Source organism: Dreissena polymorpha, chromosome 16 (genome assembly GCF_020536995.1).
Source record: "Dreissena polymorpha isolate Duluth1 chromosome 16, UMN_Dpol_1.0, whole genome shotgun sequence".
In the NCBI taxonomy this organism is placed as follows: domain Eukaryota; kingdom Metazoa; phylum Mollusca; class Bivalvia; order Myida; family Dreissenidae; genus Dreissena; species Dreissena polymorpha.
Genome location: NC_068370.1, coordinates 45,299,016 through 45,312,814, shown reverse-complemented (window position 1 = coordinate 45,312,814; position 13,799 = coordinate 45,299,016). Strand labels below are relative to the sequence as shown.

Genomic DNA, 13,799 nt, shown 5'->3' with positions numbered 1-13,799 from the left:
CGTAGTTGTGAAATAGCAGCTGCATCTGCAGAACAAGAAGCGATTGTAAAATAAGGTGCACCGTTTGGACTAGATAGCAATTATTACTTATCTGTTTCCAAACTACTTCGCGTAACGGCTTACGTGAATCGATTCATACACAATTTGAAAAATCGACAACACAAACTTTCGGGAGTGTTGACAACTTCTGAAATTCTTCATGCGGAAAAAATGTGGATAGTGTATATTCAGAAGAAACACTACAGTGACGTGTTAGGATCGATCAGTGAAAATAAATCACAAAACTTGCTGCAGCAGTTGAACGTGTATATTGGAGAATGTGGCATCTTACGTTGTAGAGGAAGGTTGCAGCATGCAGAGTTAAGTGAGGGCTCCAGATGTCCCATATTTTTACCACGAAATGATCGCTTTACAAGACTGGTGATCAATAACCACCACATCCAAATTCTGCATTGCGGAGTATCACAAACACTAAGTAATGTTAGGTACACGTTTTGGATTCCACAAGCAACAGTCAAAGCAGTGCTACGTCAGTGTAATGTGTGCCGTCGCTGTGAAGGTGGACCCTATAAAGTTCCTGAGATGCCACCTCTACCAAAATAACGAGTGACAAGTTCAGCTCCATTCAGCAAGACAGGCTTAGATTATTTAGGTCCCTCGTACGTTAAAGAACACACGGATACAAACAAGCTTTGGATGTGCCTTTCCACTTGTATGGTCACACGTGCTATCCATCTGGAACTGGTTCAAAACATGACAGCAGAAGAATTCGTCTTGGGATTTAGAAGGTTTATTGCACAGAGAGGAGTGCCAGATGAAATTATATCCGACAACGTTTTTCATTTTAAAACAGCTAATTCTACAATCGATATGATGTGGACACGAGTGCTTAAAACGGATGAGGTGCTGGACTACTTTTCGGATAATGGGGTCCAGTGGCACTACATTGTCGGCAGAGCGCCGTGGTGTGGATGTTTCTACGAAAGGTAAGTTGGATTGGTGAAGAGCTTTGAGAAAAACATTAGGCAGAAATTATTGACAATGGTACAAATGCTTACAGTGTTGAAAGACGTTGAAGCTGTAGTGAACTCCAGACCATTAGTGTATGTGTGATGACATTCATTCAAACATTACCCTTACACCAATGCATTTTCTCAGCTTGAATCCAAGAATTGGAGCACCTTACACAGAAGATATGGGGAGTGATCGAACTGATGTCTCTTGTGAAAGGTCAGCAGATAAATAACTAGATATGTGGAAGAAAGGTAATTTGCTCTTGTATAAATTCTGGAAAATTTGGAAAGATGAATATCTCTTTAAGTGATATTAATAATAAATGTCTATCGCAACCGTTTTTTTTTGTGTTTTCACTTCATATACACGTATATTTGTTAATTCAGCATCAACATACTAAAACAATATCCCGGAAAGAGAAAAATAACGCATTTAAATATCAACCGTACTTTCGTTTGACAACAGATTATGCATATATGATGTGAAACTAAATTTAGTTTTAGTGAAGTTTCGTTCGTACAACACAAAAACACAATTTTGTTTTTCGGATCATTTCGGCTTACAGGACTGGGTGAGTCACGTAAGAATATCGAATATAAAATATATTTTTATAAACAACTGGTAGCAAGTTGCAAATAATTGGTCAGTAACCAAATTTTAACTAACTATGTTGACCTGTTAATTCTTTTCAGCTCAATTCAACAGTGAAACATGTCCATAATATCACTTTAAGCTTAAGAGAGAGACTTCAAACAAAACGAAAAACTGGAAGAATTCAGTCGGAAAGTGTGCCCAGTGTAGGGGACGTAACTCTTGTGATGACCTGCCAAGAAGTTGCTGAAAAAGTGCTTGAGTGACTAGACTAAATGTGAGTAGTGATGACAAAGTTCGATCAGCAGAGGTGCAGTTATCTTCAGGTCGAGTTCTGAAACGACCATTAAATCTGTTATCTACGATTGAGACGTCAGACAACTGTGATAAAACATGTGCCAAAAGTGATGTACATGATGAACGTGTTACATCTGAAAATGTGGCACGTCCGAAGCGCAAAGCGACATTTAAAGCTTCGCAAAATATTGCAGAAATTATACATACAGGGAAATCAATAGAATGTGTTGTAACGAAGTTTTATTGTACGCAAACCAGACAGTATACTTAAATGTAAATAAGTGTGTACAACTTTAGCAGTATAAGACTTTGTGTGATAATGTGTAATGTAAACAGAGTAAACTGTAGTTGCTTTTGAATACATTTTAGTATTAACGTTTGTAAGAAAATCGATAAGTAGGACATTAAGTTGTAAATATCTAATAGGTATGTGTTGCGTTACACAAAATATAAATGTTAATCCTGTAGTGATGCAAATAAAGTATTGTATCTATACATAAAAAAGAATGAAAAATGCCATGCATCGCCTTTTATACATATGGAACGTCAGTGATTTCTTAGCACGAGGATGCCGGGTACTGCCTTTTATATATATGCACCGTCAGTGTTTTCGTTGCACGAGGATGCCGTGCACTACCTTATATACATATACACCGTCGGTAATATCGATGCCCGAGAATGTCGTGTACTCCTATACATGGTCTGTATATAAAAACATGGATTGTTATAGTCAAATCCACTTAGTGTTTAAAAATGACAAAGTATCCGTGTGATATATGTGAAAGGACCTACAAACATCAACGGAGTTTGAAAAGACATAAACAGGAATATCATGTTCTTAAAAATCGATGCTGGAAGTGTGTTGAAGAGGGATGTTCGTCACGATTCATCAGTCGTGGATATATATCCAGGCATCTTATTATGTGCAACAACTTCACCAAACAAGCTGCATGCGAGAAAGCAGTTTCAGCCACGAGGGAAACAAATGCCACAACAGCTACTTATTACGAAGATATAAGTAGTGATGACTCTACATTTGACTTAATACAAGAAATAGAGGACTTTTCATCGCCCCATCCACACTTCACTACAAAAGAATTAAACTTTGACATCGATGATTATCTCGACGGAGTCCATTTAGATGTCGGGGGAGAAGTTGACATTGCTATGGATCAACCGAGTGTTTAAATCAACGGCGAAGAAGTAATCGGTGACCAGCGATTTGTCAACGTTACCAGTGACAGCGTCATGGATGTCAACGAACAGTTATACGAGGCTGACGTCGACGATGACGACGCTGATATCGCTTCTAGGAACGTCGTTCACTCATCTGACGTCGACGATGACGACGCTGGTATCGCTTCTAGAAACGTCGTTCACTCATCTGAGGTCGACGATGACGACGCTGATATCGCTTCTAGGAACGTTAATCACTTATCTTACGTCGACGAACGTTGATATCAATTCTAGGAATGTCAATCACTTATCTGACGTCGACGATGACGACGCTGATATCGCTTCTAGAAACGTCGTTCACTCATCTGACGTCGACGATGACGACGCTGATATCGCTTCTAGGAACGTCAATCACTTATCTGACGTCGACGATGACGACGCAGATATCGCTTCTAGGAAAGTCGTGCTCACATCTGACTTCGACGATGACGACGCAGATATCGCTTCTAGCAACGTCGTGCATTCATCTGACGTCGACGACGATGGCAGCGCTACTGTACACGTCTTACATTCATTTGGCGATTATAGCAGTGATGATGATATACTGTGAAACCATTATTATTCGTCAGACATTAATTTTCGTCTTTTTCGTCCTTCGACCGATGGACGAATTCAAGATCCTAACGAACAATCATGTCCCATATTTAAAACAAATAAGACTGAATTACCGTAGGCATGAGGCATTTAAATCCAGCGTAATCCACGCATATACACAGGGCTCGAAATTAACACTCGCACACTCGCAAAATGCGAGAAAAAAAGATTGCAAGGTCAGGGCTCGAATTTAACTTTTTTTTCTACTTGCAAAAAATTGCGAGCAGCTTTAATACCAACTCGCAAAATCAAAAACATTCACGCAAATTTTGATGGAAACATAAAAAACCCTTGGTTTTTAGTTTAGTTCTATTTAAACAAAATAAAAGTACTTAACATGTATACACATTTTATTTCTGCAACCATACAAAGATATCAGTTCCTTGTACCACAAGGGCCCACATTAGGTTGATTGACCATCTTCATCTATAACAAGTTTTAGTCTTATTTTAAGTTATTTTTTCCTCTAATTCACTGTTTTCATAGAGGGATTTAAAATCTGTTTTTTCTAACTAAACGGTTAACTTTGCTTTATCTTTTGTATTATGTATATTTTGTGTTATATCCGTCTGTGGGAATAAAGTGACAAGTTATTTTTCGCTTCAATGAACATGTGTGAATAGTCGACTGTTTCACTTCCTTTGTACCAATACCATCCGCGTGTCTGTATATACCAGTCTACATACAAGGTGCGCGCTTACGCATAAGGGTTCTTGGGCGTTCTATAAATTGACCTAAGATTTAGTGATCATGTGTCGAGCAGCATTATACCTACTCATTTCTTTTCACTATTTACTTGCAAAAAAATACTAGTGGCTTAAAACTTGACTCGCATTCGGTATTTTTTACTCGCATTTTGCGAGTGTGCGAGTGTTAATTTCGAGCCCTGAAGGTAAGTTATAAGCCAATAGTATTTTTTGCAAGTAAAGAAATAGTGAAAAAAAACAACAGTTATATTGCTAAATGCGTTCGACGGCATGAACGCATAACCGTAGGTCAATTTTTTGAACGTCCGAATACCCATATGCGGAAGCGCGCACCTTGTTTGTAGACTGGTATACTTATAGTGCAGATACCCGGATGGTATTGATACAAAGAACATGAAACAGTCGACTATTCACACTCAAGTTAAATCCGGTTTTGACACAAAGGGGTGTACATTATACAGTGTACTGACAACTGACATTTCCTGTAAAACGCGAATGCAATAAGGCTGTATCGAATGCGTCGATTTCGTTTAGGTATAATAGTGTTGATTAGCGCTAATTGTTAACAACTTTATTACCCATTGTTAACCAGGTTTTCCGAATGTAGACATTTTTTGCAAGTTTTGTTAGTTCAATATTCAATTACTCATTTAATGTACACATTTTCTCAAGTTTCCAATTGTTAATTTTCTGCTTTTACACTGGCTAGTTCTTCTTTAAGATGTGCATTTTTAGCCAATAAATCGTCATACGACTTATTATTACTTGTTTGGGAATGGGATTGTGTTTCTGGGAAATCATTATAATCCCCTCTTTGGCCAGGCATGAAAATATAAGCTTCAAACATTGGATCATTTTCATATGTCTCTGGCTCTTATGATAATGGAAACATGTCACTTTCAGATAAAAGTTCAACAAGAGTGTTAATATTGGTTTCTGATTGGCACGGGGAATTAAACAGATCTATTTGAGTGTTAATCGCTGCTGAATCAGTGTTACAACAAGCACTATAAGCTTGGGTAACAGGATTCTGAGTAGGATATATCTGTAAGAAGCAGAAAATCAGAGCACTAGGGAAATATGTTTAGTTGGGTTAGTCACGGGAACAAAGTTAAAATAAAATTGTTATCAGACTTGTCCATTTTCCATACTGATTCAAATAATTCAATGAACTATTTTTATTCACCAATTGTGTTTGGTCACACTTTTTAATGTGTAAAATTTTATACAATTAGACAAATCTTCTAACAGCATGCAGGTGATATCATTCAGTCACACACAGGTTATCAGGGTGAAGGAACATGACCTTATGGGGTTCACACATAAATGTTAATGAATGTATACACACCGTTAAGAGGTGCTTCAAAAAAACAAACATTTTAAAACCATTTTTCTTAAGAATTGCAACTAGTGCATAGAAGACATAAAGAATAACTTAATTCAATAAAGCCTGTGTTCTTGGCAAACATTTTCAAGTTTACAGCCATTCATAAACAAGGTTATGCTGCTCGCGACGTGAAATTGTGGCGTTTTTTTCAGAAGTATTCAATGATTAATTCTTAAATCTTAAGATATGGTTACAAACTGCACGTACAACTGTCTTTCCTGCACAGAAGATTTCTGCACGTAAAACTGTCTTTCATGCACAAAAGATTTGCAAACATATTTTAATAAATTTAAGATATTTGCCATAATAGAGTTCTTAACGGTGTGTTTTCATTCTGTTTAAACCCTGTTGATCCGGCACCCTGATTATATGGAATGTACTAGCAGGTACAAGCAAGTGACACGGTTAGTAGATTATAGATTACATACACAGTAAATTGGTTAATATAGAAATCTATACTAAGGTCATGCAACTATTATCTATTATCTATTCTGGTACTACAAGCATTTGAGTTACAAGCAATGCAGTTTATAATCCATATTCAGCTTACAATCAGAAGCACATGTTTGACTACACTTACCGCTCTGCTAATTTGTCGGAATCTGGCCTGGGAGAACGCCTTCTGCGCTTCCCAAACACAGGACCACTTATAGCAGACCTTTTTTTATATTGTTATGAAAGCGAATTTATGTTAGAATTATCTAAAACTAAGCAAGTAGATTTGATTAATTGTTTTAACCTTACTAGTAGGTACATTGATGACATACTTAATTTAGATAATCCATTATTTGAACAATATATTCACAAAATCTACCCAAAAGAACTAGTCTTAAATAGATCATGTATATCCAATACAGACGCTGCGTATTTAGACTTACATTTAACTATTACTAATTATTTGATCAAAACTAGTTTATACGACAAACGGGACGATTTTAACTTTGAAATTGTGATTTTTCCGTTTCTAGATGGCAACATCCCTAAAGGACCTTCCTATGGTATTTACATTTCGCAGTTGGTACGTTATGCCAGAGCATGTTCGTGTATTAAAGATTTTAATGATCGTAATCTAATATTAACTAAAAAATTGCTAAAACAAGGCTTTTTGTATCATAAACTAAGAAATAAATTTGCTAGATTTTACTCTAAGTATGGTGATTTAATTTCAAAATATAATGTTTCTTTAAAATGGCATTTAAATAATGGAATCTCCCATCCATCATTTTACGGAGATGTTTTGAAGCGTGTCCGCAAATTAAAATATGTTAAACCAAATGTTCATATTAAACTTTTCAATTTAATTAACTTGTTTTTATCAAAAGGATACGATGCTTATGTACTTAAAAACACGTGTTTGATGGTTTTCGATTCACTATATCTTTCTTCCCTTAAAATTTTGAATCATTAGTGATATTATAGGCATTTTTCACTGTTGAATAAAATTGTGTCATTGTGTCGTATCAACAAATCTGCATGAATACTACACTATAGGCATTTTTCACTGTTGAATAAAATTGTGTCATTGTGTCGTATGAACAAATCTGCATGTAAAGTACATTTAGACTCAAATCGTACATCAAATCATTTCTGTCTTCAGTTGTCAAAACACCTATATACTGTTTGATTCCAATAATGTCGCTTTAATGGAATTACCATTTTTATTCATTTGCTTCTTAATATTAAATCACCTAAACTTGTTTTATTAGTAGCACAGCCCCATTAATATTTTTATTTAGTACTACCCCTTGAATTTGTTCACGTCATTATGTCATTATGGATTTTTGTGACGTCATACGACCGACTTTCCCAGTTGTAATCTACATGCATAGGTCATTGGGTTTATAACGTTCCATTTTATTTATATTTTCTCTCTGATACTGATAGGCGTTTCTTGTTTGATTTAATTATTTATTTTTTTAGCAGTCACATAAACAACCAAGCTATGTAATATGGAATTTTTACACCCATTATTGCTGCTTCTTCCTGTATTCGCGCGATGATTATCTGAGATATTAACTCCACGATTCTATATTCTCAAATCTTTTCTATAAAGAAGGAATGTAGTTGACAATTGTTAATAGTTTTATTTGATCGTTCGTCAAAAAGTTGTAATTCTGTTACTCTTGTATCTTCAATGCAATTGAGTAATTAAATAGTAATTAAATTGAATGCGTTTTAATTCCCTTTTATTATTGTTTAATTTGAGTTACAATGCTATGACGTTAAATTTTATTTACACTTAAATGTATTATGAATATTGCTGGGCCAAGTGTGAGGTTGAGCGCTCTATAACCAGGTTTAAACCCTCAATGCTTTGCATTGACCGTTCCAAGGCGGTGACCCCAGCTTTATTCATATTTTGTGTTTATGTTGGTTTGTATTGTGCTGTTTTGTACTGTTTGGGCAATCGGTCACTTGCCTTAAATAAAGGACCAACTAATTGTTTTTAATAAAAATTCAATACTGCTCCAGCAGCTGGAGTTTCACTTCTTTATATTGTTCGTTGGCAAATGCCAAACAAGGCCCACCTCCTGCAAGTGACTACAAAGTGGCACCCCTCTTTCCCCAGCACGATTTTTTTGCAACCGCGTATTACATGATTTACAAACATTACAAACAAATCTGACGCTTTTTTTTTCAAAACAAGAAATGGACGAATTTAAGTGCTGACGAAATAGTCATTTTTTTAAAAAGGACGAAATTTCGTGCTGACGAAAATAAATGGTTCACAGTAATCGTCATCAGTGATGATGAAAATAGTCTGGAGCATGATTCGCGATGGTCTAGACGATTAACTTTGTATCGTAGCCTTACCGAGATGTGTCATTACTTTTACGAAGGAGAAATTCTCGTACACGTAGAGACAAAAACGTCTTTAGACCACTGGTTTTTTACTGACTAAGTGTGGATTTATATTTTTGGCACGTACGGTTTATATTAAATACTTTGTGATGTGTTGATACCTTGCCGTAGGTATGAAATGTAAAACATTATTAATTGCATTGTATTTCTTTCTGTCTTATACTAATTGTTAGGGTCGTCTAATTAAGACGAGTCCAATACATAGTTATACGACATACTAGACAAGGAAAATATAACACAAGTTAAAGTGTTAATTTATTGTTAAAAGTGTTGTCTTGTTAAATGTGTTGCTGTGTTGTGGCTAGATGTTGGACCCACTTAGTTATAGCACGGCAGTTTAATTGAAATTATAGTGGACCTCAATTATCTAACATTTGTTTGTTCAAGTATAAAATAATAAAATGATGTTGTTTTGTGATGGCTATATGTATCATTTAGAAAGAAAGTCTAATGACCATTCTTTTTGTCACTTGTTTTAAAATAGTATCATCGAGGCGTTTCTAAAAGATAGTTGCTACACGGTGATTCAAATAATAATTTAAAGCTTTAGTAATATCTATACCATTACCTACAGTATTTCTTTCTGTTTATGTTAACTTTCTGTTAATGCTCGCCTACGATACATAGTTAATCGTCTAGACCATCGCGAATCATGCTTCAGACTATTTCTAGCATCACTGATGACTATTACTTAAAAACAACATCACAGACATATACATTTAAAAAAAAATCTGTCTAACGCGCATTTGATAAAAAACGCGTTTTTTTCGCATGCATACGAACCTTGTTTCTTTGAATCACCAAATTACTGATACAAATATTTATTAAAAAATACGAACTATTATGTGATGATATTACCGATAACAGAAACTTTTTTAATCTGCAAATATATTAGGTAAAATTGTTTCGCCTCCTGTTATTGTTCAGGGACCTGTTCAATAACATAGGTTCCTGTATTGTTCTTCAGTACCATTTGTCGTCGCGCGCGAACATTCAGGTGCGGTTATCCGGGAGTTATTGTTTTCTGGGATTGTCTATACGGCGTGCTTTAAATCTATAAATAGGACATATCTAAGTATAGAGCACATAAGCCCCGCCTTTTTATCGGTTTTCATCGCTTCGCATGCGCAATGAAATAAGCGCAAACAAACGCTTAAAAACGGTTTAAAACGCAATCGCTATTAATCGCAACCTTGCGGAACACACTCGCTAACTCTACTATAGATATTATTGTTTTTAGGATAAAGAATAATTTATGAAATTGATATTTCATTTTAATACAGGAGTAAGAGAGCGTTTTCTCGCAACATTTTGGAAAAACACCCGTTTCGACATCATTTGCTTCACAAGAACTCTGATTCGCCGATCGGAATTGATGAGATCGAGACAGACGATGGTCCTCATGACATTAATGAAATATTGGATGGGCGTGTTCACGATTACCTTTCTCATCAAGAAACAGTAGTTGAAGAAGATGACGAGAGTGATGATGTTGACAGACTTGTTTACCCTACCGATTGCTTCTCAGTAGTTTGGAGGGCCTCTTTCAGTAGTTTTGGGCTGTTGTCGGTAGTTTTATTTTGTTCAATCATTTTGAGCATTAAAACAGCATGACTGGGTCACATATCAGTTAAACGGTACAAAAAGCATTAGATGAATTTACTTTTCATTTATTTAAACGGTTAATCACATTATACTGTTATTAATAAGTGGATGTGCACACTGTCCTTCTAAACAACACTTTAACAAAAGGTTTCACATTGTTCTCACTGCAATTGTAACACAGCAAAGTACCCATCTTCAAAAAATTAACTAACTATTAGATACATGATGCATTATTTTATTAAAAAACACTCAAATTTCAAATGAACTAAAAACTGAACACACATTGAGGAACCTGTTGTCTGATTAATCCATAATTAATGTCTCATGGCATAAACATCAGGGAATTGGTAAATTAGCACAAATACATGTTCATGGTGCCGCTGTCCTTAAAATAGCATTATTAAAATGCACTTCTATTCTTTCAATGACCTGTAGTAGGCCCCTTTCAGTCTTTTGAGTGTGTATCTGTTATGCTGAGCATTTGATTTTGCAGCATGCCCTTTAATAACAAGAAGAGACACTAAAGTTTCGTCCTTAAGAGAACTTCTTTGGTCAGTTCTGTTCTTTCTCATAGTTGAAAATACACATTCACAGTGTGCGCCACGGTGTGGTATGGTGAGAATTCCTAGCATCACTTTACTGAGTTCTAGGAACAATTTGTTGCGATTTTCATCCTTCAGCTTTCCAATTTCCCTCCAAGATTCATCAATCCTCTTGGTCTCATGAACACATGTGTCAACATTATAACTCTGGTAAACAGTGAACTGTTCAAGTAAAACATCAATGCTGACACCTGAACTCAAGCAAGGAAATCTTTATATGAAGTATTTCAAAGCAGCCTGGCTAGCTGTTTCTTTCAAAGATACATCCACAACTTCTACATTCTTTAACAAGAGCTCATTCATTGGAAGCTTTGTCTTTATATAGTCACAGGCATGTGTGAAGTTACACTTAATATTGGTGTAGAATTCTTCAATTCGGCTGTCCCTCAAGTGATTCTGACTTTTGTCTGCAATAAATTGCCTGGCCTCTTCACCTATAACAATGCTTTTATTATTCATCAAATTGTATTTAGAGTGGTAGTCAACTTCATCTGCTGATTTCCCAGTTATAGCACAAGGTTTGACAAATCGAACCAGAATATTTCTCAGAAGCCTGTGAAGAGATCGCCTAAGATTGTGGATTCTTGGATCTTCTGCTTGAAGCGTCTCATCAAAAACTTTGATGGTGTACTTCAGAAACATCACATAAAGCTTGTTGGTCGGTGAGCAAACAAAATCCAATATAACTTCAACCTTCTTCTCTGCATAGGATGGCTCCATGTAGCCACCTGCAGACAGCTTGACACTGATCCTTTTTGCCCACCTGAGACTTTTTCTCAACACTTGATTTGGACCTCTTAGCATCATGCAACTCTTTCTGTGTCTTGAAGTAAACCTTCAGAGGGTCCCAGTTTTGAAGAAGCCTATCAATGCACCTGAAAATAAGAACAACAATTAGAAGAATGTTAAACAATGAGACTATGTCCCTCACAGAGACACCTTTAACAACTTTGCCCACAGAGAAGCCCCAGATCAGGCAGCTCCGGTATCATTTCTATGTATCTTAATTATAACTTATTGTCAGCAATTTATCTTAAAATCCTCTATATGCAAATAAAGTATACACTGATCAGACAGCTCCTGTCCTGTCTCCACACATCAGACCTCAATGAGAATAGGCTAGCCGATCTGTTATGGATCGGCACCAAGATCTTCGGACAAGAAGTATCTCCTGACGGGCTGCTCAGATATGTCAACCAACAGCGCGCAATCCCTGCTGATGCATACGTACCCAGTAAGGATGTTGAATGGCTGTCGAAGGTGTGCGAGATGAATGGCTGAGTGGCTCCGAAGGAATACTCTCTGCATCCAGTCAACAGTAAATCCCTTCTATTCCATTGGATGGTCCTGACTGTTCTTCTCTTCAGCTTGTCTGAAGCAGACCGTAGGAACTTTCAGCAGGGAAAGGAAGAGAGAGAGGAGGAATCAGATGTCCTGATTGAATTGGAGGAATTGGTGGAGGTGGACAGCGTGGGTTTCAACCTCGAGATAACCCGGAAATATGAGCACTCGGGTCCAACCCGAGAAGTTGAAGATGACCCCATATCCGAGATTGAACAAATACAAATACCAAGCTACCCTGGTCAAGACCAGTTAGTTGACGGGAGCCAGGAAACGGGCACCGGAGGAACCGTCTTGGAAGCATGGGATAGCCATTTTTATATAGACCGGACCAGTCAGAAACTGTTTGGCCACCAGGCCGCTTCCCTTGAAAACATCCTAACAGCAGATGTCGGGGTTATCCCCAAAGTAAAGGTTCAAGTGGTCGGTGGAGTAATGGTTTATTGCGATCCGGAAAGCTACCCCACCAGTATAAGACGTCAAAAGAAAGGGTTTGGAGCTGCAGTGGGTATACACCCCAAAAAGGTGCAGTTTTTTCCGCAGTCCAAATTCGAGGAGCTCAGGAACCTCCTGAGGTTAAAAACAGTAGTTGCCCTGGGTGAGATCGGTTTAGACCGATGTGCCCCGAATCCACTTGGAAACTACAAGAGGAGATCTTAATAAAGGTCTTACAACTCAGTATGCCTATCCGTCCAGAAATTCTACACATGCGAAACGCTGCGGATCAGCATTGCGGAGAAGTTGGGGCTAGATGTCTGCAAATCATGAGAGCTAATGTCGCCCCAACTCAACGTATCCATCTCCATTGTTTCACCGGAACTGTGGAGCAAGTGGTGAGCTGGTTGGAGACCTTTCCGAAGTGCTACTTCGGAGTAACGGGCATGGTGAAGGAGTTTGATAACTTCCAGAAAACGGCACTTAGGAGAATTCCAAAGGGCCATCTGCTCCTTGAAACCGATGCTCCCTATTTTAGAGCCAGGCAGGCAAGTGCGAGCACTCCAGCATTCATCGGAGAGGTGGCAATGGAAGTCAGCCGAATAAGGGGGAAGACGGTGGAAGAAGTCCTCGAATTCACCTCAGCCAACACCCGCATCCTGTACCAGATATAATCCCAGGTCGGCGAAGCCGGACACGGGAGTTAAAATCCTAAGCTCGCAAACGTTTTTATGTCCTTAATGTTATCCATTTAAATAAAACTTTGATGAAACTTTTGTACTTATGAGTATCATTTCTTGGTCGGCATGGCCAGACTGAGATCTTTACACCAATACCACATGGACACTGTATTCTGATGAGTCAAGAGTCTACAGTGAAATCAATATGACGAAGGAGTTACCAGCTCCATTTTGATATAACAGTGGGGAGTGTGGTACGAAGCGGTTTTGGGACGAACACAACTCCCTGATAACGGAAGTAAAAACCCCGTTAGATGTCTCTTTCTGTGCGCCATATTAGAAGTACAAGCTGAAGTCGTAAAGACAACTAAATCACCCAGTATTTCTTTTTATTCTCGGCATCACTCTGTCCAGCTGTGGAGGATTGATTGCGGGACTACTCTTGTAC

At 37.4% G+C, this 13,799-nt stretch overlaps 1 protein-coding gene across 1 annotated transcript; it reads left to right on the top strand.

Annotated features, from left to right (window-relative positions):
• Positions 1-12,916: 12,916 nt before the first annotated feature.
• Positions 12,917-13,345, top strand: LOC127861809 (putative deoxyribonuclease TATDN2). The gene has a single exon (XM_052400489.1). The coding sequence runs from the start codon at positions 12,917-12,919 to the stop codon at positions 13,343-13,345; it is 429 nt and encodes a 142-aa protein (XP_052256449.1).
• The last annotated feature ends 454 nt before the right edge of the window (positions 13,346-13,799 follow it).